Here is a 23,834-nt window from a genome sequence, read left to right as displayed (position 1 = left end):
CTGATTCTCACAATCATTCTCCTCCTTGTTATGGAACAACGAGGTTGAACGATGACTCTGCAGATGAGGATTCCGTTTGCGATGACCATTCACATGTTGCATCAAATATTAGTGTGATATCAGCTGCAATGTCTTCCACCCCTATATCTCATGCCAATGAAATTGAACTCCCTGTTGTATCTGAATTACACAACCAGGTGTCTTCAGAGTGTGTAGAGCCTGATAGGATAAATAAATCTGTTTCTCAGGATGTTTGCGTTGGCTGTTTTCATCTTGTTGAGAAGTTAACGATTGAGAATCATAATCTGGTTGCGGAGAATTCTCGTCTATGGGTACAATGGAATGCTGCTGTAGACCGTTCCATAATGAATGAAAAATTGATAATGGACCTTCAAGATAAAACGTTTAGGGATTTGGTGCTCAAACGGAGATGAATGTACGCTTGAATGAGGTAATTGACGTCGAGCAACATATCGGTACGGATTGTTGTTCTGTTGATGTAGTGCAGGGGGAGGGTACATGTACGGAGAAGAGGCTCTTTCTCAATAGGATTTCTTCAGAAATCCTAAAATCAGACAATAGTCTGATTTGAAGAAAAATAGGCGTTTGATATTAGATGTGAAGACTAATGTTGTGATGGCCAAGTCAGTAGGCTACTGAACAGTTTTCTTAATGTATGTTCCATGATGAGCTCAGTTCTTATTGGAGTAGGAACTTGTAGAAATAATTATGAGATTGAAAATGTTTCTCCTGAAAATGACATTCCTGTTGAAGACTCTTCAAGTGTTTGGCTGTGGGGTGACAGCCATGCGAAAGGCATAAGGGAGTTGATGGATAGGAAGTCAGCATCTGACTGAGCATATGAGTTCAAGTCATTAATTTCTACTAGCGCACCGATTAATTATATTATGGATGGTATTTTGTCATAATTTGAGCTTGGCACAATGAAACAGGATGATACTATTGTTCTTATAGGGGGAACAAATAGCTTTAATGACTCCTCTACGGAGATAGACATTTATAATAAATGAAGCTCCGTAAACTAGTTAGTACTCTGAGGAACAATAAGTTAGGGTTGATTCTTTCGACAATACCATACAGGTATGATCTTGCAGTGGGGTCGCATGTGAACAAGTGTATAGAGTATTTTAATGAAGCTGTTTGTTCAATTTCCCAAGAGTTTTCTCTGAGTATGCTAAGCATATGGAGCTACCAGGCGAGATTTCACACTCGGTATGGGCTGGCTGCATCTTAATAGGCATGGGAAAATAAGACTTGCAAATGAGTTGTTGAATTTACTATCAGGATCTATTCAGGCATATGACGTGGCCCCAGTCTTGTCAATCAAATCAGCTTCTTCTTCAAGCAATGACTGTTCATTTGTTGGTGTTGAGAGTTGTAATAATTTGTCAGGTTTGATCACAGATGGAGTTTGTGAGATGAGATTGAATTCAAATCCAGTCCTCCAGATACCAGTCATTGAGAAATCCATGTATGAAATATATTGTTGACTCAGGTAATCAAGTTAAATATTATAATGAACAGAATTACGACAATTTTAATACTATTATTTCCCATTGGAACGTTCAAAGCATCAGAAATAAGCTGGACTCTGTTGAATATCAACTTAAGGACTTAAATGTGGACATTGCTTGTATAGTTGAAACATGGTTGGAGTCCGAGGAGGTTGACTTGTATGGAATTGATGGCTTTTCAATTGGGTATGCTTATTGTAGGGTCACCAGGAAACATGGGGGGTGCCTGATCTATGTGAAAAATGGACTAGATTTTGAAAGGCTGGAAAGCATAAATAAGATGTCAATAGAGATGGTTTTAGAGGCGACAGCTATCCATTTAGTGCATTCAAATACAATAGTTCTAGCTTTATATAGACCAAACTCTGAAAACAATAATTTTTACATATTCCTGGATAGACTAAGTAGTATATTAGAACATGTTTTGAAATATGCCAATAACATAATTTTATGCGCTGATTTCAATAATTATGATTTTATAAGCAACGACAATAATGTTGAGGAATTGAAGGACTTATTTGTTTCTTTTGGATTGATGATTAGTTATAATAATATAACCAGAACTAATTCCAATGGGGGAACCTGTATTGACAATATAATCACTACCATCAGTGGAGGTTCTTTTACATGTGGGGTTGAAAAGACATGATACTCAGATCATTGGGCTCTCACTTTTAGAACAATATTATTTTCAGCAAGCAATTGCACAGAAACCAAAACTATTCGACACATCAACAGTGACAGTATTAAACATTTTCAAAATTTGTTACATAAAATAAATTGGACGGACCTATATAGAGATTTATTTATTTATTGATATACATATACATATAAAGGCTCACAGACAATACCATGAAGAGCCTTTTTTACACAATTAATAGATAACCATACTACATAATAATAAAAACTTAAAAGATGAAAAATATTATGGAAAAAAATGAGGAAGATAATAAGACAAAAAGTAAATCAAAAATTGAAATAATAATAAAAATTAATAATAAAGATAAAGAAAACAAAAAGAGTTTCAGCCAGAGCTCATAACATTTCATGACTCAAACGAGCTACAAGATAAATTCATTTCACAATTTTTCTTAAAAACATTAAATGAGTTCGAAAACGGATCTATATGTTCATTCAAAGTATTATATAATCTTAGACTTTTAATAAGAAATGAATTATAGTGATGAGTAGTTCTCACAAAAGGGATGTTGAACAATATATTTTTTCTAGGCCTAGCATAAGGTACATTGAAATTCAATAAATTTATGAATGATGGAATATGAACTTTATGATTTAAAATGTTGAATAATAGCAATAGAGCATTTACAGATCTGCGTAATTCTAGAGAGTGCACTTTAAATATCGATCTTAACTCACTAGTTGGAAAATTAAAGGGACAAAAGCAATTAAATTTTTTTATGTATAAATGTCTCAGAATTCTATTTTGAATTTTTTCAATTTCATGAATGTCTGTCACATTATAAGGCCCCCAAACTACTGCAGCATATTCAAGTTTACTGCGAACTAGTGCATTGAATATTCTTAAACTAACATCACAATTAGTGAATGGTTTGGTATTGCGAAATATAAAACCCAGTAATTTATTAGCACTACCTAGGGTATAGTTAATGTGGTTCTTGAAATCAAGCCTTGGGTCCATGATAACTCCTAGATCTCGGATGTTATTAACACACTCAAGATTGTCACCTCCCAATGTATATAAATGGTGCTGAAAATTTATCTGCCTTGTATACACCATGAATTTAGTTTTAGATACATTCAACTTGAGTCTGTTCTGACAACACCAAAGGTTAACTCGATCAAGATCGTCCTGCAATCTGACACAATCATCAATGCTTTTTATTGACCTGTAAAGTTTTACATCATCTGCAATCAGAATATCAGGATTTCAGATTCTTTAATGCAATCAGGGAGATCATTAATTAAAAGAAGAAACACAAGAGGTCCAAGATTAGATCCTTGTGGGACTCCGGTGGGGTTATCATAGTTTTCAGATGTGTGATTATTGTACTTCACTTGGGAAACTCTATCAACCAAATAGCTACGAAATAATTCAATTAAGTCAGGTGAAAACTCGTACGTAATTAATTTATCTAATAATACATTAAAATTAACTGAATCAAATGCTTTCTTGAAATCTAAATATATTACATCTACACGACCTTGCATGTCAAGGTGAGAGGAAACAAACTGTGTGAAAGTCAGCAAATTACTCACAGTTGATCTACTGGGCATGAAGCCATGTTGAAAAGGGGTTATTACATGCTTCACATGATCAAAAACTATTCTGTATAGAGCAGATTCAAAGACCTTATCAGGAGAGTCCAAAATAGAAATAGGTCGAAAATTGGAAATTATATTTGGTTGACCTGATTTGAAAACTGGTGTTATACAGGCAGTTTTCCATTTCGTGGGGTATTTATTAGTTTTCAAAGATAAATTGAAAATAAATCGCAGTGGTTCAATGAGTATATTCTTACAACCCTTTATAATGTAGGCAGGAACGCCATCAGGTCCAACTGAACGCGTAGCCTTAAGTCCATCAACTGCGGAATTGACTTGATTGGCTGAAAGGTATGGAATTGTCAGTACTGGTAAATCGAAATTACGATTACTGTTATTGCGGTTTACATGTTGAGCAGCTGCATTATCGCGATCACCTCCTATGACATCATAGATGGATGAGAAATAATGCGCAAATGCCTTTGGCCCATCAGCACCAACATACTTAACCCCATCCATTTCCAAACAATCGCCCTTTGATCTAGATTCCTTTTTACTACCAATATAGTTCCAGAAATGTTTAATATTCGAATCTATATTACTCTGTAGATTAGCTATATAGTCTTTATAAGACTTATTGATTCTAATTTTAATAGTGGCTCTCAGTTCAACAAATTTACTACGGTAATATCTAGAAAAAGTCATTTTTCGTGCACATTTTTTTTCTGCTTGATTAATTGAATAATATCTCTAGTAAACCATGAGGGGAATTTAGATTTGATTATTATATTAGATTTTGGTACATGCAATGAGAAGGCTCTGTATATAATTTCATAGAAATGATCAACTGCTAAGTCAACATCCTGAAAGTGATACAGTGCGTGCCAATCCGAGTTACAGAGCGTCCGGTAGAGTTCAAGGAAGTTAGCTTTTTTGAAATTATAATAAGACGAGTATACAGGCAAAGGCAAGGGGGTATTTCTTAAAACAAAATTTACTCCTATACAAGGATGATGAAGATCCTCAGGGAGCAAAGGAACGTTTTCTCGCAAAACATCTACAGAAAAATTTGCAAGCACCAAGTCCAGAGTTTTGAAACTTGCATTCAATACATTGTTGTACGATTTCATATCAAAAAATGACATGAAATTGAACAATGCTCTGCATTTGTGTGAACCATTACTCAAATTATAGTTGAACCCATTAATTTCATTGATATTAAAATCACCCAACACTAAAACAGAAGACGAACAAACAACCTCATTTGTTTCGAAATGATCAAAAAAATTAATATAGTCATCTATCCCAGCATTGGGAGAAAAGTAAACAATACATATATAAATAACCCTACCATTAATCAATGTTGATTTAACAAGCAACGATTCATACCTAGCACTTGCATTTCTAAAAATGAGTTGAGCTGACCATTTCGTGTTAACGGCCAAGAGAACACCGCCACCCCACCGTTTACCTGACATAATGCTATCTCTATCACATCTAAATACTCTATAACGGTAATCAAACAGTTCTCCATCATGAATTTCACCATTTAACCATGTTTCAGACAAGGCGACAAAATCGAAAGAATCAGCTAACACAGCTTGGTACAGAGCATGTGACTTAGTACGCAAACCACGCGTATTCTGATAAATTAAACTAACAACACGAGAATCACTAATAACAATCTATACATACTTCTAGAGGAAAAACAATATCATAGCAATCAGAAACAGCAAAGCTGACAACAGAAACAAAGTTAGATAAAGAAGATGATTCAAAAACAGAGCTATCAGTAATCAATTTAACGATAATCATATCAGTTTTTAGAATGCCGATAGAGCAATAGGACAACGAATCCAGATAACTATTGATTTAGACTGCATTATCAGCGAGCTTAGCAATGTCAATTTCAGATTTGATAGTATGAATCGTAGTACCTTCACTTTTTCTTATCCTAATATTGCCAGATCTGTCAATCCACAAAAATTTAAAATCACGTTCACTCTGTACCTTTTTAGCCTTCGCAAATAGAATTCTTTTACGTTGACTGAGTGATTGATTGATGTAGATGGGAGAGTCCATAGCCAAGCCCATGTGTCTAGTTGATAATGTTCTTTTAACACGACGCTTCGCCAAAAACGCCTCCTTCACTGTACGGCGAACGAAGCGTACGATTATCCCCGATGACGGCCGGTTATTTAGCGGCTTCAAGCGATGACATACATCAATCATATCCTCTGTTATTTTCAAGTCCAACGCTTTACCCACACCAATAACAGTCTGCGTCACGTCTTCATTTTGAGAGGTAGGAACGCCGAAAATCTCCAGGGTGTTAGATCTGGAGTACTGCTCAGCGTCATCAAGACGCTCCGACAATTCACTCACTCGCTTGGAAAGGTTTTGGTTTTCTTGACGCAGAGAATCAATGAGTTCATTCTGCTTCTCAATAATCGCCTTCTGAGCCATCAACAATTGAGAGTTCTCGTCTAACTTCTCGTGACACATATTAAGTGAACTTCCAAGATCATTTTCTAGACGCTTAAGCCCGCTATCAATTTTTTCACCCAGCAATCGTATCATTTCCTTAACGTCCTCGGAATCATTCACACCGGTGTCGCTCAAACTACGGCTTAATCGACGCTTATGATTGCACGGCGAACACAACCAAGATCTTCCCTGCTCCGCCAGAACACTCAATTCAGTCTCGTTCAACCCCACACACGACCCGTGATAGAACACTCGACACATTTCACATTCGATTTTATCCTTTGAGTTTCTAGAAACCGATTTCGAACATTTGACGCAATTACTCATGATTTAACTGAACGAAAAGTAGGCCCGTTGGATAAGCTGATAAGGGAGCTCGATCGAACTACGTCTTCTCTCATTGAATTCTGAACTGATACTGAGATGGCAATCTAGAACTAAAAACCTCCTTTTTCCTGAGTACACTTAAGAATATTGTTGATTTGACATTTTCATTGAAGACTGTAAAATTAAAGGCAACAGCTCCTAGGCCAGGCAAAATCTACAGTGTTGAATTAATGAGTATCAAGAATATGTGTGATCTGCTCTATGTTGTTTATCTTAAAACTGGTGATAATGAAATAAAGATTCTGTATAAAATTAGAAAAAAATAATTCAAAGACATGGACATTAGTGTCTCTAAGGAAGACACAAAATGTCAAAAAAATTATTGAATCCAAAAACAAGAGCGAGGCAATTTGGGGTATAATTAAAAAATTGAGGAAATCCAAGTCATTGATTAAAAAAGGCTCACTAAACTCAAATCAGTTCAACAAATTCTTTACAGAGAACATAGATAAAATTGTAGCTGAAGTTAAAAATAAAAGTTCCAGCCATAGTGCAATGGACTTCTTGAGAGCTGGTTACTGTGCGCCCACGTCTTGATTTGAATTTAAATTAGTTGAAACAGATAAAATAATTAATATAATCAAGAAAATGAAGGGGAGTAATAGTGCAGACGTCTATGACATTAGTCCTAGGATGCTTAAACTCAGTCTTGATTATATTATAGATCCTCTTACACACTTAGTTAATAGTTCAATCCTTGAAGGTGTTTTTCCACAGAGCTTGAAGTTGAACAAAGTTCTGCCCATATGTAAAAAAGGCTGTAGATCAGATTATAATAACTTTAGGCCTATTAACATAACCACAACTGTTTCAAAAGTATTTGAAAAGGCTCTAAATGATCAAATCGTGGATTACTTCGAAAGAAACAATCTTTTCAACAATTCTCAGTTTGGATATAGGACTGGAAGAAATACGGTTAGAGCTGCAATTGATCTATACAGGGATTGTCTGAATTCTTTAGAAAACAAGAAATTTACTCTGACCAAATTGTTTGACCTGTCAAAAGCATTTTACACTGTATCGCACAAATTGTTGCTAGATGAGCTTGCATTTTATGGCTTCCAGGGAAGATCTTTGAGACTGGTAGAATCTTATTTGGGGGATCGATTCCAGAAGGTTGTTTTCGAGGAATCTGAGTCACAGTATCTACCTGTCTCCCATGGCGTGCCTCAGGGATCTCTTTTGGGACCTATTTTGTTCATCGTCCACATAAATGATCTACCAACAATTGAAAACCCTCCAGCCAAAAGCTATTTGTTCGTGGATGATCTGTGTGTTTTTCTGAGCTTGCCCACAGTAGTTTCATTGAGTTAAGCTTCCCAGGACTTGGTTGATTCGATCGAGAGCTGGTGTAATTCAAATTTATTACGTGTAAACTCTGATAAAGTTTAGAACTTGACTATCAGTTAAGTTAAGGAAGACTGACTATGAGTGAGGAGAAAGAGGCAAAGTTTCTGGGTTTCACACTTGACACTTGCCTTAGTTGGTCCCAGCATATTGATATTGGCGCTAGCAAGCTGAATAAGGGAGTCTTCTTAATTAGAAAACTGAGGTCATATGTCAGTTTGGATGTTTTAAAGGTGATTTATTATGCTCACATCAATTCTCATCTGTCATATGGCACCATACTTTGGGGTGCCAGAGCTTACAGTGGTAGACTTTTTAGAATACAGAGAAAGGCTATCAGACTGATTTGTGTGCTTTCCAAGCGAGCACAGTGTGATGAGCATTTTAAACTTCTGGGAATATTGACTCTACCTTCAATATTTGTTCAACAGAGTCTTATTTATGTTGAGGAGAATTTGGAGAAGTTTGTGGAGCAGGGGGTAGTTCATAGCCATTACACTAGAAATAGGGGTAATTTGACTACTTATCGGTATACCTATTCTAGTACACAAAAAAATTCTATTTTTATCAATAAAATTGTTTAATTCACTTCCTGAAGATCTTAGAAATATGGAGAATGCCGAGAATGGAACTTTTAAAAATCATATGAAACGTTTCTTAGCAGTTAACCCTTTAAACAAGATTGAAGATTTTTATACATTAGCTAGGAATATTCGGTTATAAGTTGAAAATCAGGTGACATATTATCATAGGGTACTGTACTGATAGTGTAACTTACTGATGTAATATATTTGTATTTTGTATCATGTTGTATATATGTGACACTTGTATTGTATCTAACGACCTCAGATATTGATTGCTGCAATAAATTTCTATTCTATTCTGCTATTCTAAAATTTGAAACATCGCAAAGATTTGTTTTTCTTTTTAATATCACTTCACACAGAATCATTGGGCGTCGTAATGCGTAATAATGTTGTATCAAATTAAGGGGGAGAATGTCTCCTTTATATTGGTGTCTGCATCATTTTTATCCGACCCATAGTTAATTTTTAATTAATGTTCAAGTTCGTCAATGTCGAGATTTCGAGCAGCAAAACATGAAATTTTTGACATGCAGGAAACTTTTTTGTTTCGAAAGATAAGTGGATGGTGTATGCGAGAAAGTTTCTCAGAAATGATTGAAATTACTTTTCCAACTATCAAACGTTTTTATAAGAACGTATTTTGGCCTCTTAGGAGTTCCAAAGTCAAGGATAGCGGCTGAATCGTGTGACACCATATTCTATCAATAGCTGGGATCAACAAAAACAAAATAGCCTACAGAATGCTTTAAAAATTCAGCGATTGCAAGCCACATGATTATATATAGTGATAATGGCAACCTCGCCTCGAATAATCCAAGCAGTGTTTCATTACAGCCTTTCTAGAGGCAATCAGCTGCTTGCGTTTCAAATAATTCAGTAAATTGCCAGCTTTCGACCTTCCGACTAATTTTTACAATTAAAAAAATAATTTCAATTATTTCTGAGAAACTTTCTCGCTTTCACCACCCACTTATCTTTCGAAACAAAAAGTTTCCAGCATATTGAAAATTTCATGTTTTCTGCTCGAAATGTCTCGATATTGACGAACATAATCATTAATTAAAAAATAACTATGGGTCGGATAAAAATGATCCAGACACCAATAGAAAGGAGACATTCTCCCCGTTGATTTGATATAAAATTGTTACGCTTTACGACGCCCAATGATTCTGTGAGAAGTGATATTAAAAAGAAAAACAAATCTTCGCGATGTTTCCAATTTTATCATAAATGTTAAATTTCCTTTTAATTCTTCTACCATGAAACTTTTTTAGCTCTACTTGGATATCGGGGATGATATTCTACATCCAATTCTGATGTTGAATTGGAAATTTGAGAAAGTTGCAATCTTACACGAATTGGCAACCTTGTAATTTCTTCAGATGGAGGGCCAAGTCTCAACTTATTTTACACAAACTATAATGTTTTTATTTTTAATTATGTACCCGCAATGCGAAAACGCATTTATGATGTGCTTATATTTGCCCCAATAAATTGTAAATCTCTATGATATTTTTATTCAATTACAGGCTAATCTTTCCAGTCAAGTCACTGATAGACTGACTGCCGCACTGTACAGTCGGCCGAAAACGCTGTGGAGTGTCGTGCAGAGTACAGTTCAGTACTGTTCCGAATGTTGCATATCGATGAAAATGACACTCCCTTATTCCTTGATCAAAACTTTGTTATTGAATAGCAGATAACCCGTGCTCCGCAAGAGGCTATTTCAAAACTTGACAAACTGAAAACTTTACGTAATGAAAATTTGAAGAATTTAAAATAGGCCTATAACCATCCTCAGTTAATTAAGAATCTATAGTCTATGCAAAATTTCAAGTTTATCAGTCCAGTAGTTCAGACGTGATAATGCATCAAAAATAATTGTCCTATCCCGTATTAGTATAAGCCAGTTCTGTACTTTATTATAATATAAATAGGTGAGCCTAAAAAGGTCCTATCCACTTGAGTGTTTTTTTTTTTTTTTTTTTGGGTTGCCAAAACATAGACCAAACCAGACACCTTTTGGGGGAAATTATTCTACTCTACCTACTTTTTCGTGAAATAACAATGATCAATGTTCTTACGAACAAAAATCTATGGCAAGTGGAAAATATTTATAAAGGAGTCAATTTTTGTGAGTTAGTATATGCTGTAGTATTCATTAAAATAAATAGGATATGGAAATCACAGAATCTATTCCAGTCAACTTATGGTTAGTTGGTGAAATAAATTAATTATTAGTTGAAAAATAACAAAATGATTCTAATTTTAAAAGGGAATAATTGTCATGATACTGAGTTCTTGGCCAACAATATTTTAGTATTGAAATTTATCCAATCATTAATTTTTCAGAAATTATTCTATTTGCATTAACATTATTTATCGATTCCTATAAATTTATTATTCATGACAATGAATTGTTCAAAATATAGATTAAATAGAATGACAAGAGGCCTGTACTGTATTAATGTTTGCGAAAGTATTCGCATGTTTTCCACTTGTGATGGATAGCCAAAATGGGACCGCAAGCTGCACGGCGAATTTTAATCGAGGGCTCTGATTGGCTGAAAATTTCGGCGAATGGCGCGTAGAACGGTTAAAAGAACTGCGCGGTGGTTGTTTAACAGCTGAGTTTATTTATAAAACACATATTGAAACTTATGGCTAATGTTCGATGCACGGCGGATTGTACGATTCGAGATTGCTGTTCGAGGTTCGGTTTGGCATGTGTGGAAATACCTTTATATCCGTAGGTATAATTCCGTATCTGATGTAGGTATTATGGATATAGAAATTATTTATAGTAAATCAAATCACTTATATGTTTTTTAGAACCTAAAATGTTCTGTTTAATAATAGTCCAGTCAATATAGACATGAAAAAGGGGATGTGCTTGCAATATAAATATTGTAGTTCTGTTTTTTCAATATATTGTTTGGATACATAAGAGAAGTCCAGACTCAATTTTTGCAGGCAAAATTCCTTGTGCTAGTTACAGAGTGGCCCAAACACCTCGTATTTTCGGTTCATCTTCTAGTTTTCATCTATTTCCGCCAAATCCAGTCGTCAGACAATAAAATTTGCTCTCGCTCTTTTCAGATTATAAAAAATACTGAATGTACTAAAATGAAATCATCCGGAGCTTTCTATATCGAATGTGTTCTGATTTACAAAAACGACTAAAATTTCAACAAAATAACAATTTTAATGAATTAAAATTCATTAATCTTAGTTTTCACATTACACATCTTAGTTTTCAATCAACAATATCTTCTGATTGCCACAATTCACATGTATAATTCAAAATCCCTCTGGGCGTAATTTTGTGAGCTCTCTGGTCTCAGGTTGAATAACACAAAATTACGCCCAGAGGGACTTTGAATTATATTTAAATTGTGGTAATCGGAAGATATTGGAAATTGTGCATGCAAAATTGATTCTAGACGTCTTTAATGTATCCAAACAATATATTGAAAAATCAGAACTACAATATATGAAAACACCAATGTATATACCGGTAGTGACTGGACTATAATGTTTTAAAGGTTAAAGGGTAGGTTAGTGAGTTTCGTTTTTTCTTATAAATTCCCTTTCTTATATTATTCGAAATACAGTGTACAGTTATAATTGTATAATGTTGCCACATTTTGACGAAAAACATACTTGTGCACTTTTGAAATTGTTATTCAAGAATATTATATTTATTTCAAATTGACCCCCCTTCTTAGTAATCCCTTAAATCCCCCACCTATTAATCATGTGTTTTAGCCAGTGAGGAAAACCGGGAAAACATGAAATATAAGGGTAATTTTCGGGAATTTTAGGAGTCTGATTCAGTGGACACCCTGATATCAAAAGTTCTCATCCCTACGGGTGCTAGAGGGATGAGGGTGGTTTAGAATTTGCATTTTCTTTCTTAAACACTTGAGCCCGGTTGCACAAAACCCGGTTAAATTTTAACCGTGATTAACTTTATGAGAACCAATCAGAGAAGGCTTTTTTGAAAAGACTTCTCTGATTGGTTCTCGTGGAATTACCGGTTAAAATTCAGCAGGCTTTTGTGCAAACGACACTTAGCCTATAACTTGGAAACAATGCACTTGACCGTTGACCAACATCCAACATGACTTACGATTCAAACATCTTGATGAATCTTGATAAATGTTCTACAAGTTTTGTGATATATTCAATAGCTTTCGCGATATCTGCTCCTGAAAGTGTGAATATTTCACATGCTTTCATCCAACTTTTTGCAGGTTAGGTTATGAAAATCTCTTTCCGTATATATTCCACCTTGGACTCACACAGTATCTGTCCACACCAGCCGCGTGAATCCACTGTGGACTCACACGTAATTCTCTCAGATACAGTATGGTGTCATATTGGCTTCACATTTTGTATTTGTTTGTTTGCTATTACAAAGTGCATGGCCAGTAGGTCCTGAAACCGCCGTGGCCTGGGCAAATTCGAGTTTGTTACATTTTTATCATGTCATTGAAAATAAAATATTGAAATGAAACTTAGCCTCAAAAACATTATTCTATCACAATATTATTTGTTTTATAATTCAGATGTTTAGCATTATAATGAGATCAGCTGCTTGCTTTGTTTTTATAACACATGTTATTCACTATACTATCATTTTGTGCAGTTGGTGCCATGATAAAGCAGTCTGTTTATTACAAGTCTGTGTTTCCAATGGGCCTGTTCTGTGTACATGGAATGTGGTAAATTGTCCGATTCACAATTTACCAAGTAAAAAGTTCCACGTTCCATGGGAGGAATTTTGACAGATTCTGTTCCAGAATCCTGTTCCAGCTCCAACTTTCTGCCCCACAGTCAAAGTGTGGTAAATTGTCCAACCTGGTACAGTTCCAACAGGTTTCAACTATCTGAGCTCTGATTGGTCGATTATTGTAGTCTGCTTGCTTCTCTGCTCATGCGCTGATAGTTTGTTTACCATAGCATAGCATAGAATACATAACCAACAATATGATGTTTGATAACCATTCATTAAATGAATTATTCTCGATAGAAAATTTGAGAGTAATGGAATAGAAGAAATTTACACTTTTCTAGACGGTAGGTTTGTAAAACAGCCTTTCTTTATTCACGCAGCTATAGTGAGGTCCACGTTATAATGGCAGTGGATAAAGATAGAAGAATAGTGATGCCAATTCTCTGCATTAATTAATTATATTTCTACACTGTCAAAAACATAATTGGCGTCGTTGTGGACCTAGAAAAGGATAGTACCACCGGCTTTATCGAATGATAGACAAGGATAGCAAAACAAAAGTTGATCAAATACTGTCATTATAACGTGGACCTCACTATAGTAAACGACACAGGTTAGTGTAAATCAACTTTATATGTGCGCGCCAAAAGCTTGAACCAACGATTTTGAAATGGCATTCCATGGTAACATTTTGCACTATAGTGTGGTCCACGTTATAATGGCAGTGGATAAAGATAGAAGAATAGCAATGCTGATTCTCTGCATTAATTAATTATATTTCTACACTAACAAAAACATAATTGGCATCATTGTGGACCTAGAAAAGGATAGTATCACCGGCTTTGTCGAATGATAGACAAGGATAGCAAAACTAAAGTTGATCAAATACTGTCATTATAACGTGGACCTCACTATAGTCATGTGATGGAACAATTTACGATTGGAACTGGAACAATTTACTGTACACAGAACGTACACAATGTTGACTACGTAAACATAAAATTAACGCAGTGGCTAGAGTTATGGTAACCGTAGCTCCAGTTCGCGTTCCGGTAAAGTTATGACTTCGTTTGCGCATGCGCCAACAAACTTCGTTGTCACAGCACAGAGAAGAGGAGGCTTTTCTGATTGGTTCTCGAGGCATTTTATCACGGCTTAAATTTTACAGCCCATTGTGCAACCAAGTCTTTAAAGTAGTAGTCTAAAGTAGTATTCCTCCTACTTTGTAGTCACAGCAATCATTACCGGAGCTTACCTTGTCTAAATACAGCATTGTAATGCCTATATTATATATCCATATACACATTACAATGAGTCCGTATCACAGAGACAAGTTCTCACAGAGACAAGTAGTGTTTTTGAACGATATTAGTGTCACAGAGACAAGTTTCATACAAACAAGTATTTTTATAAATGGCAGTCTCACAGGAACAAGTTCTCACAGAGACAAGGTGAGTCTCACAGAGACAAGGTCAGTCTCACAGAGACAAGGTCAGTCTCACTGGAACAAGTAGTGTCAGTGGAACAAGAAGAGGGGTAGAGTCCCATTCGAAAAAGTGGAGTGTCACAGAGATAAGGTCAGTCTCACAGGAACAAGGTTGGTGTGGTGTGTTGCCTACACATGAAGATGAAGGCATTCCATTTGTTCTAATAAATTGGATGTCATCTGTTTTTTAATATATATACATATATATTATGGTGACATGAATATATTAGAATGACTGCCTTTATTTCTCTTACAGAGCGAAGTTAGGACGCAGTCGACCCTCTCTTACACTCAACTCTCTATCAAGTATGGTAACAATACAAAAATAATACAAATAATATGATTAAAAACAAACAATAGTTAAGTTATCTACTTATTTAAAATAATAACAAATTTTAAATTATTGAAAAGAAAGAGAAAAAAATGACATTGAAAATAATACATAACAATGCTGAATAATAGTATTTTCTGATACTTCATCACTTTAGTAAAAAATAAGACACTACAGAATACAATACAGGCCTACATAGCAACTGAAGTGTTTGCTATACATTTCATTTCCTACTTATTATCACTATGTAAATCTCGAAGTGGATAAGTAAATTACATTATGATTTATTTAAATAGTAAAATAGAATTCCTTCAATCAACAATCAACGTGACAAAAAACGCTCCTTCAATCCACGTGACATACATATATAAATATATATTTTACATATATAAATTTAATAATTATTTCACACACATTATTTAATAATGTGGTGACATCATTTGATGCCAGCTTTAAACGTTTCTCCTGGGGAGAAAAAACGATGAATTTAGTAGACTGTTTAGTGGATCCTAGACATTCAGATTCAAATCTACATAACAATTGATTCCCCTTTTCATCCAGGATATTTGTGGTTTCTTAAAATTTCGATTTATTGACCGAGCGAAGTGAATTCTGAGATTCAAGTCGACGGCTTTGCATTTCTCTTTATGTTTATATGTTCCGCAATTACGGCGAAACGCAGCAATAGATTACCATGAAATTTGACAGGTATATTTCTTTTTAAATTGTGCCTCGACGTATATACAAGGTTTTTTTTTGAAATTTTGCATTTTAAGGATGATACAATAGGTAAAGTCTCCTTCGAATGCCAATATTACAGTAAAAATCAGAATAGAATCATTCATCATAAATCAGCTGTCGAGTGGATTTTTAATTGCATGGATTTAATTGGATTTTTTTAATTTAATTGGATTTTTAATAAGGGTTAACCTTCTAGTCCTGACCCTATTTTTTCCCGACGTTAGTCGTGACCCTGGGTCCCAGGGACCCGCTTCTTTCATATTGAATATCTCAATATATTTCAAGATATAATGTTATTCCATGATTCTAATATGTCCAAGGGTTATTGACAGGACAGTTGAACACAACGAGCACTAATGTAAAGCAGAAATCGATCTTTATTATAATTTTAAAAATAAATTAATAAAACCTTGCATTCTTAGGGTGGTGGAAAAAACGTTCGGTTATTATTTTATATAAAGTGAACAAAAAATGATAGTGATGAATACAATATTATGGATCTCACATGCAACATTACAAGAAAGATGGGAGAAAAATTGGAAGGTCATAGTCCAATCTTAGGGTAGTTTTTACCCTACCCTCAAGTTCATGTTGCACAATATTTGCAAAACTTATGAAATTATAGTGATGAACATTGGCGTAGATAGCTGTTTGACATTGTAGGGGACGTACTGGGGTGCCTGGGGGGCCTGCCCCCCAGTCGAGGGGGGTCTCGGGGGTGCCCCCCAGCGAAGATTTTTTTGAAGAATAGCTTATTAAAATGATGATTTTTTACTTCAAATCAGTTTTAAATCCTCTTATTTGACAGTGGTAAATTAGTGGGTAAATAAAAAAAATCCGAGTTAATGGTTTTAAGTTTTACTAAATACAAATAATTATTTACAAAAAAAACAGCATTAGTTGTATTGTTTGTTTTGATTACCAACCAAAGCAGGATAGCTAAATAACCATAAAAAAGTTCTCCACTCACAAAACATACAAAGATGTAATTTTTACTTAATAGCTTAAACTGTGTTACAAAGATCAACATGAATTTTCATGAGTAATTACATTTTTCAAAACGAAGTCTTAAATCTTTCTGATTGTAACTCTTGTAACTGTCCTTGTTTGAAGAGGGTTTCAGATACAAAATACTTAGGTAACAATCGTAACATAATAGATGAACTCCTTAAATGAAAAAAAGATCATACTAAATTCTTGTGCGAAAAATTGAACTAATAAAAATGTGTTATCATAATTAAAAACTTGGAAAAAATATCCGAGGGACATAGCCTATACCATAGAATATTGCGGGGACGCGTCCCCCGTGTCCCACCAGGATCTACGCACATGGTGATGAATACTACTATAAATCCTGAAACTCTACTAGAAACATGAAAAATATATAAGGTCATATAAAGTTTACTTTTAGGGGAGTTTTGGTATCCCTAGGATCACTTGAAGCTCATAGGTTTCACTATCATCCTACTCAGGGCCAGTATACTTATCTTGAACTATGAATTTATTCTCATCATCACTAATGTCATTGAAATAGAGATCTAGAGGTCTCTGTTCAAAATGTACATGTTGACTGCTTGAATCCAATCACTATTGCATGAAAATGTGCATTTGAAAAAATGAAAAAAAGTTACGTTAGTCGTGACCCTTGGGTCCCAGGGACCCAAAAGCATCATTTCACGAAAACAACAAGTCACAGAGCACTAACACTCTACATCAAGTTTAAGTGTCCACTAACATGAATTTACATGGGTCACAATATACAGTAAAGTGAACGGAAGCAAAATTATAACTAAAAAAAAGATTGCTGGGTCCCTCGGACCCAGGGTCACGACTAGAAGGTTAATATCTCAATGTAACTTAGTAAAAAATCAGCTGTCGTGTTGACTATTCATTGCATGCAATTAATAACGGAAAGTAAACATAGTATTTTCTCTCGACCTTTCTCTGCTTTCAACTTGGGCTGACCTGTTGCCAGTGTGTTAAAGGAGATTAGCTTTTGATGTTAGCATATTTTTGATACACTAACCCCAACAGCCATTAGCCTTTTCCACACCGACATCTTGCCGACACGACATACAGACAGGATTTACTCTCATGGACAGTATGAGACGAGGCTGTGTTTTATAACTGAGCGAGGTCTACTGTTGACAGAACTACTAGTCCAGGATTAAAATGTTGTTTTACCAGAATCATAAAATATTTAATAATTCAATACAATGATACATGTACAAATGTGAAGCTGACTAGCACCGAGGTAGAATCAATTCAATCTTAAATAATTAGAACAATATATTTCAAGTTGTTAGGCTTCATTCATTCATTCAACACCTATTTTATCATTATGGATTATCAGAACCTATTAGAATTATGCAGTTAGCCTTTAATGAATAAATTGAGTTCCATGTAAATGTATCTCTACCAAACTCCAAAATAACTATTTCAATGTGACTTTTAATTGTTCAGGTCAAGGACAAATTCTGATACTGCAGTAAAATTAACTCATACATAATTGATATCAATGTAAGAAAGAACAGATTATATACTTCTAGATGAATGAAACAATATTGGATAGATGTTATCCAACGGTATTTGAATACAACCCTGACTGTTACTGTATGAGAGTACCACCAGTAATTTATAAGTTCTCAATTCGTCAAAAGAGTGGTCATAGATACAATAGTGTAATCAACGGTTATAATCTTCTCCTATCTATATCTTCTAAATTGTTATTTTGGTGATAGTAGCTTAACCTAGATTTTGATTTGGACTGTAGTATTAATTTGAAAAGTGACAGTTTTGGGTCTGTCAGTGCCTCCTCATATCACTGTAAAAATAATTCTACGACTGAGAAAATGAATAAATAAATATAAACTATGAATTTAATCTTTCGTTACAAATTTTCTATGCTTTCACACCCCAGAGCAAAGCTCGGTCCCCCGATATTTATTATTAAACGGAAATCCAAATTAGATGCTGTAATTCACCCCGAATACTTCTGCTACTGCAAATATTGACAACAGGGTAAACAACAGGGATTTAATTCAATTCATAATTTATTATTAATATTTAATTCGGATTTTCGATTAATAATAATAATAATTTATTCATTAGCATTTGAATATTTGCAATATCTCTGTAATTTCGATCTGTAGACTGGCTGGCCGCTATGGCTTTGTATAAAATGAGCGCTGCTATCCAGAGATTGTCAGTTTGGTGTAAAGGTAAGCATTCCTGACCGGCAATTAGGAGGTACTGAGTTCGATTCCCGGTCTGACAAATAATTCTTGAATAGTAGCGCTCATCGAATTTCCATCAAACTGTTTACCCTGTTGTCAATATTTGCAGTACCTAGCAGAAGTCTTCGGGGTGAATTACAGCATTTAATTTGGATTTTCGTTTAATAATAATGATTAATTCATTAGCATTTGAACTAGTAGTTCTGTGAACAGTAGACCTCCGCAGTTATAAACCGCAGCCTCCTCTTATACTGTCCATCAGAGTAAACCCTGTCTGTATGTCGTGTCGGCGAGATATCGGTGTGAAAACGGCTAATGGCTGTTGGGGTTGGTGTATCAAAAATGCTAACATCAAAAGCTTGATCTTCAAGACATACTGGGAACAGGACAGCCCGAGTTCAAAGCAGAGAAAGTTCGAAAGACAATACTATGCTATTTTAGTTATTAATTGCATGCGTTATTGCACGCAATCTATAGTTCATTTAATAGTGCATAAAAAATGTATTCAATGAGGCAAGCAATTAATAGTCTACACAGCTGCTGATGTTTTACCAAGTTACATTGAGATATTGAATTGCATGCGTCATGGCATGCGATTTATAATTCACTCGACAGCTTATTTATGATGAATAATTCTATAGTCTGATTTTTACTCTAATATTGGCGTATGAAGGAGGCTACTTTTTCTTTTTATATTATCCTTGAAATGCAAAATTTCCAAAAACCTTGCATATACGTCGACGCACAATTTAAAAAGGAACATACCTGTCAAATTTCATGAAAATCTATTACCGCGTTTCGCTGTAAATGCGCAACATATAAACATTTAATCATAAAGAGAAATGCCAAACCGTCGACTTGAATCTTAGACCTCACTTTGCTCGGTCAATAATTGCAACATTCAAATGATTGACATCTGTACAATAATATTGTAGGTTGAAAACGTAATTGAATATTTATTTTAAAAATCTGGTGTGGCGCACTCACACAACTTTCCTTGCCGTTATGAAAAGTTATCACCTGACACTATAACGCTGGAGACACACGAGGTCTGCTATCTCTTCATAGTGAATGATTTAATAGAATCAACAGTTGCCAACAGTTTGCAATTAAAATAATAGAATTTTCTCGAATTTCGAGCTTATTTTAAATTTTAGGTAAAACTGTTACTGAACATTAATTGTAGAGATTTTCATGCTCAATCTTTCCATTTGGAATTTTCTGTTTAAATTGTATCTGAAGCCTGATAATAATTGAGAATCTAAAATCAAACTTTGCATAGATGGGGTGGGGTGGAGCTCCTGGAATTTTTACAGATATAAAACTTGTGGCAGTTGATAGAGCTTATCAATGACTATTTTTGGTATGCATTTGATCAAAATCCTTGAAGCCGTTTTCGAGAAAATTGCAAAAAACCCCGTTTTTGACAACATTTTCGCCATTTTAACTGCCATTTCCAATTGCATTAGATCGAAATTGTTCGTGTCGGATACTTATATCGTAAGGACCTTGAGTTCCAAATTTCAAGTCATTCCGTTGATTGGGAGATGAGATATCGTGTACACAGACGCATATACACTCATACACACACACACACACACACACACCACACACACCACACACACACCACACACCACACACACACACACCACACACACACACACACACACACACACACACACACACACCACACACACACCACACACACACACCACACACACACACACACCACACACTCACACACACACACACACACACACACACACACACACACACACACACACACACACACACACACACACACACAGACCAATACCAAAAAACCACTTTTTTGGACTCAGGGGACCTTGAAACGTATAGAGATCTAGAAATTGGTGTACCTTAATTTTTTTCGGAAAGCAATACTCTCCTTAGGTATGGTAATAGGGCAAGGAAAGTAATAAAATATAAATCCCATTTTCCCGGTGGTCTAAACTCGTTATTTGATAATAAGTCTGCCGTTTAAGAGCCATCACTAATAAATACGTCACTTAGTATAAATACAGAAGAACAAAAATCATAAACTTTATTCCAGGCCACTTTCTCATTACTTCTAAATTCTCGTATACGTGTGTGATAAACGAAATTTGAATTTGAAATCACATTTTTAGAAAAACGTACATTTTAATTACGTGCATATTCTACGAAAATTGAAACCCCTTTCTTAGTTGGCGTCTAGAAATAAGAAATATATTGACCGATAAATACAAACAATTTGGATGTAGATTGGGCGATTAGGCCTTGTCTAAAGAATTCAGCTTATAGTCTGTTATACAATAAATGAGCAATTCAATTCATAACATCTTAGTAGTCATCTTATGAATTGTGTAATCATTCATCAAACCAGTCTTAATATTATCAAGTCATAATATTATCATCACCCATTACAATTGAATAAATTAAATCATTCATTGAAAAAAAAACATAAATTATTGATAAACTCACAGCACTGAATATCACATTTTAAACAATTTGAAAATGAATTTACGGAATAATAAGCATTTTTATTCAGAATTAGATTTACTGCGTTTTTTTATTTATTTAGAGGCAAGTTTCTTCTAATATAAGATAGTGGCAGATTATTAAACATGGAGTACACTAAATAGGAATAAATTTCAAGCTCTAGCTCGATAGGAGTAACAATACTCTAGTAGTCCACATAACAGTAGACCTCACTGAACATCCTTTGCAATGTAGTAACGAGAATATTCAGCCATCTACTAGAAATGCTATCTACTAGGAATAAAGTCATTGTTATAATATCATGGCTTTTTTAAAATGTTTGCCCATATCAACCATACGATCACATTTCATTACATTACATTACCAGGGCTACCAGACATCGTTTTGCAGTAGTCAATATACTATATTATCATAATGGAAAAAGTAGAACTTTGATATGAAAGTAATGAGCTTACTTCGTTACAAATAAAATCTATTGATGTGCTAATCTAAATGTTGTACTACTTCAATCCTGTAAAAATGAATATATATAATACTTATACTGAATTGATGGAATCCCAAGTCCCATTGCGCTAATGATAATTTTAAATGTTACTTTATTAACTCAGTAAGTTCAGAATGTCATTGCTCAGTTGAATCATAGCTACGATTAAAAAGATGATTTGGGAATTATCAAGTGGCACTTTTTGTTTTTCACTGGGATTTTCACTTTGTAACATGTAGAAACGCTTGTAGAACAACAATCTGTTAAAATTTTTATGGGAAAGATTTCATGACGATAATGAAGTTCTTCATTGACATTATTATCCGTAACTCGGAACGCCATGATAAATCTTGGCATCTGAAGCTGCGTTTACACCAAAGCTATTAACAAAATGTTAATAACTTAATCCTCACAGATTCTTATAGATTGAACGGCACTTGAAAAACACATATGTTCATCATGTGTATGATAAGTTATGTTCAATCTAATAGAATCTATAAGGAATCCATAGAATCTATTGGTGTTAACGCAGCTTTACTCTGTGACTGCCTGAAGTTAATATTATATCAATTTGAATTTACAATTCGAGACCGCAGCTCGGAAAAAGAAGAAATGATTAGCTCATAATATCTGGGACCGAGCTTCGCTCAGGAGTACAAAAGCATAAACAATTTATTACGAAAGAAGGAATTATAATGAAAAACCATTTTGGCCACATGGTTTTTAAGAAGCGGTGATGAATAGGTCAGTGGTAGGCTATTTGGCTTTTATATATTCCATTTCATATTCATATTAATTATTCTTTCGGGTTGAAGGTCTAATATATACTTATTAGATATATTGGAATAGTTATCTTGGAGTTTGGTATAAATATATTACATTTGCATAGAACTCAATTTATTTATTTAAGTTATCTTCATAATTCTATCTATCTTCTATCTAATTCTAATAGGTTACCAACCCATCCCTATCTTATATGATAAACCTTTAATCATAATCATATACCTGCATGATTAAAAAACAGCAGACATTCAATTTACTAGAACAAATAATGGAGTGCCTTCAAGTTCAGATGTAGGCAACACGCCTAACTTCTTCCTACATTCGCTACCTTGTCTCTATGACACTGACCTTGCTTCTGTGAAACACCTTGTTCCAGTGAGAACTTGCTTCTGTGAGACTGCCATTTATAGCACTACTACTTTGGACGGAGACCTTGTCTCTATGAAACTGCTTGTCTCTGTGGGAACTTGTTCCTGTGAGATTGCCATTTATAGAAATACTTGCTCCTGTGAAACTTGTCTCTGTGACACTAATATCGTTCGAAAACACTACTTGTCTCTGTGAGAACTTGTCTCTGTGAAACATCCCCATTACAATGCTGTATTTATGAAAGGTGAGCTTAGTGCGTATATATGCGGATGTATGGTGTAGCATATCTGAATAGAGCATAATTATATTAGAGCAGCTGAAAATTGAAGACCAACTGAAACTGAAAGTATTACTTCTGAAGTTGTTTCCTAATCTATCTTTCGGGGTTTCGGGTACAGAAACCCCTACACCACCCTCCAACACAAAAAAAATTGGGAGTTCAGGTAATAAATAGCTTAGGTCTATAATGATTTGTTTAAAGGCTTTTCGCATATCTTTTTCCTTGAACTTACTTTTTTTGGTCTTTGTCACTTGGACTTACTTTTCATTACACCACCATGAGTACATTTGTACTTCA

General features: G+C 34.7%; 1 protein-coding gene across 1 annotated transcript; it reads right to left on the bottom strand.

Moving 5' to 3' along the window:
- Positions 1–5,651: 5,651 nt before the first annotated feature.
- Positions 5,652–6,527, bottom strand: LOC111045539. Its single transcript, XM_022330971.2, has one exon. The coding sequence runs from the start codon at positions 6,525–6,527 to the stop codon at positions 5,652–5,654; it is 876 nt and encodes a 291-aa protein (XP_022186663.2).
- Positions 6,528–23,834: the final 17,307 nt, after the last annotated feature.

The sequence above is a fragment of the Nilaparvata lugens genome, chromosome X (assembly GCF_014356525.2).
Source record: "Nilaparvata lugens isolate BPH chromosome X, ASM1435652v1, whole genome shotgun sequence".
Classification (NCBI taxonomy): Eukaryota; Metazoa; Arthropoda; class Insecta; order Hemiptera; family Delphacidae; genus Nilaparvata; species Nilaparvata lugens.
The sequence above is the reverse complement of the archived record's forward strand: the minus strand, read 5'-3'. Positions and strand labels throughout refer to the sequence as shown.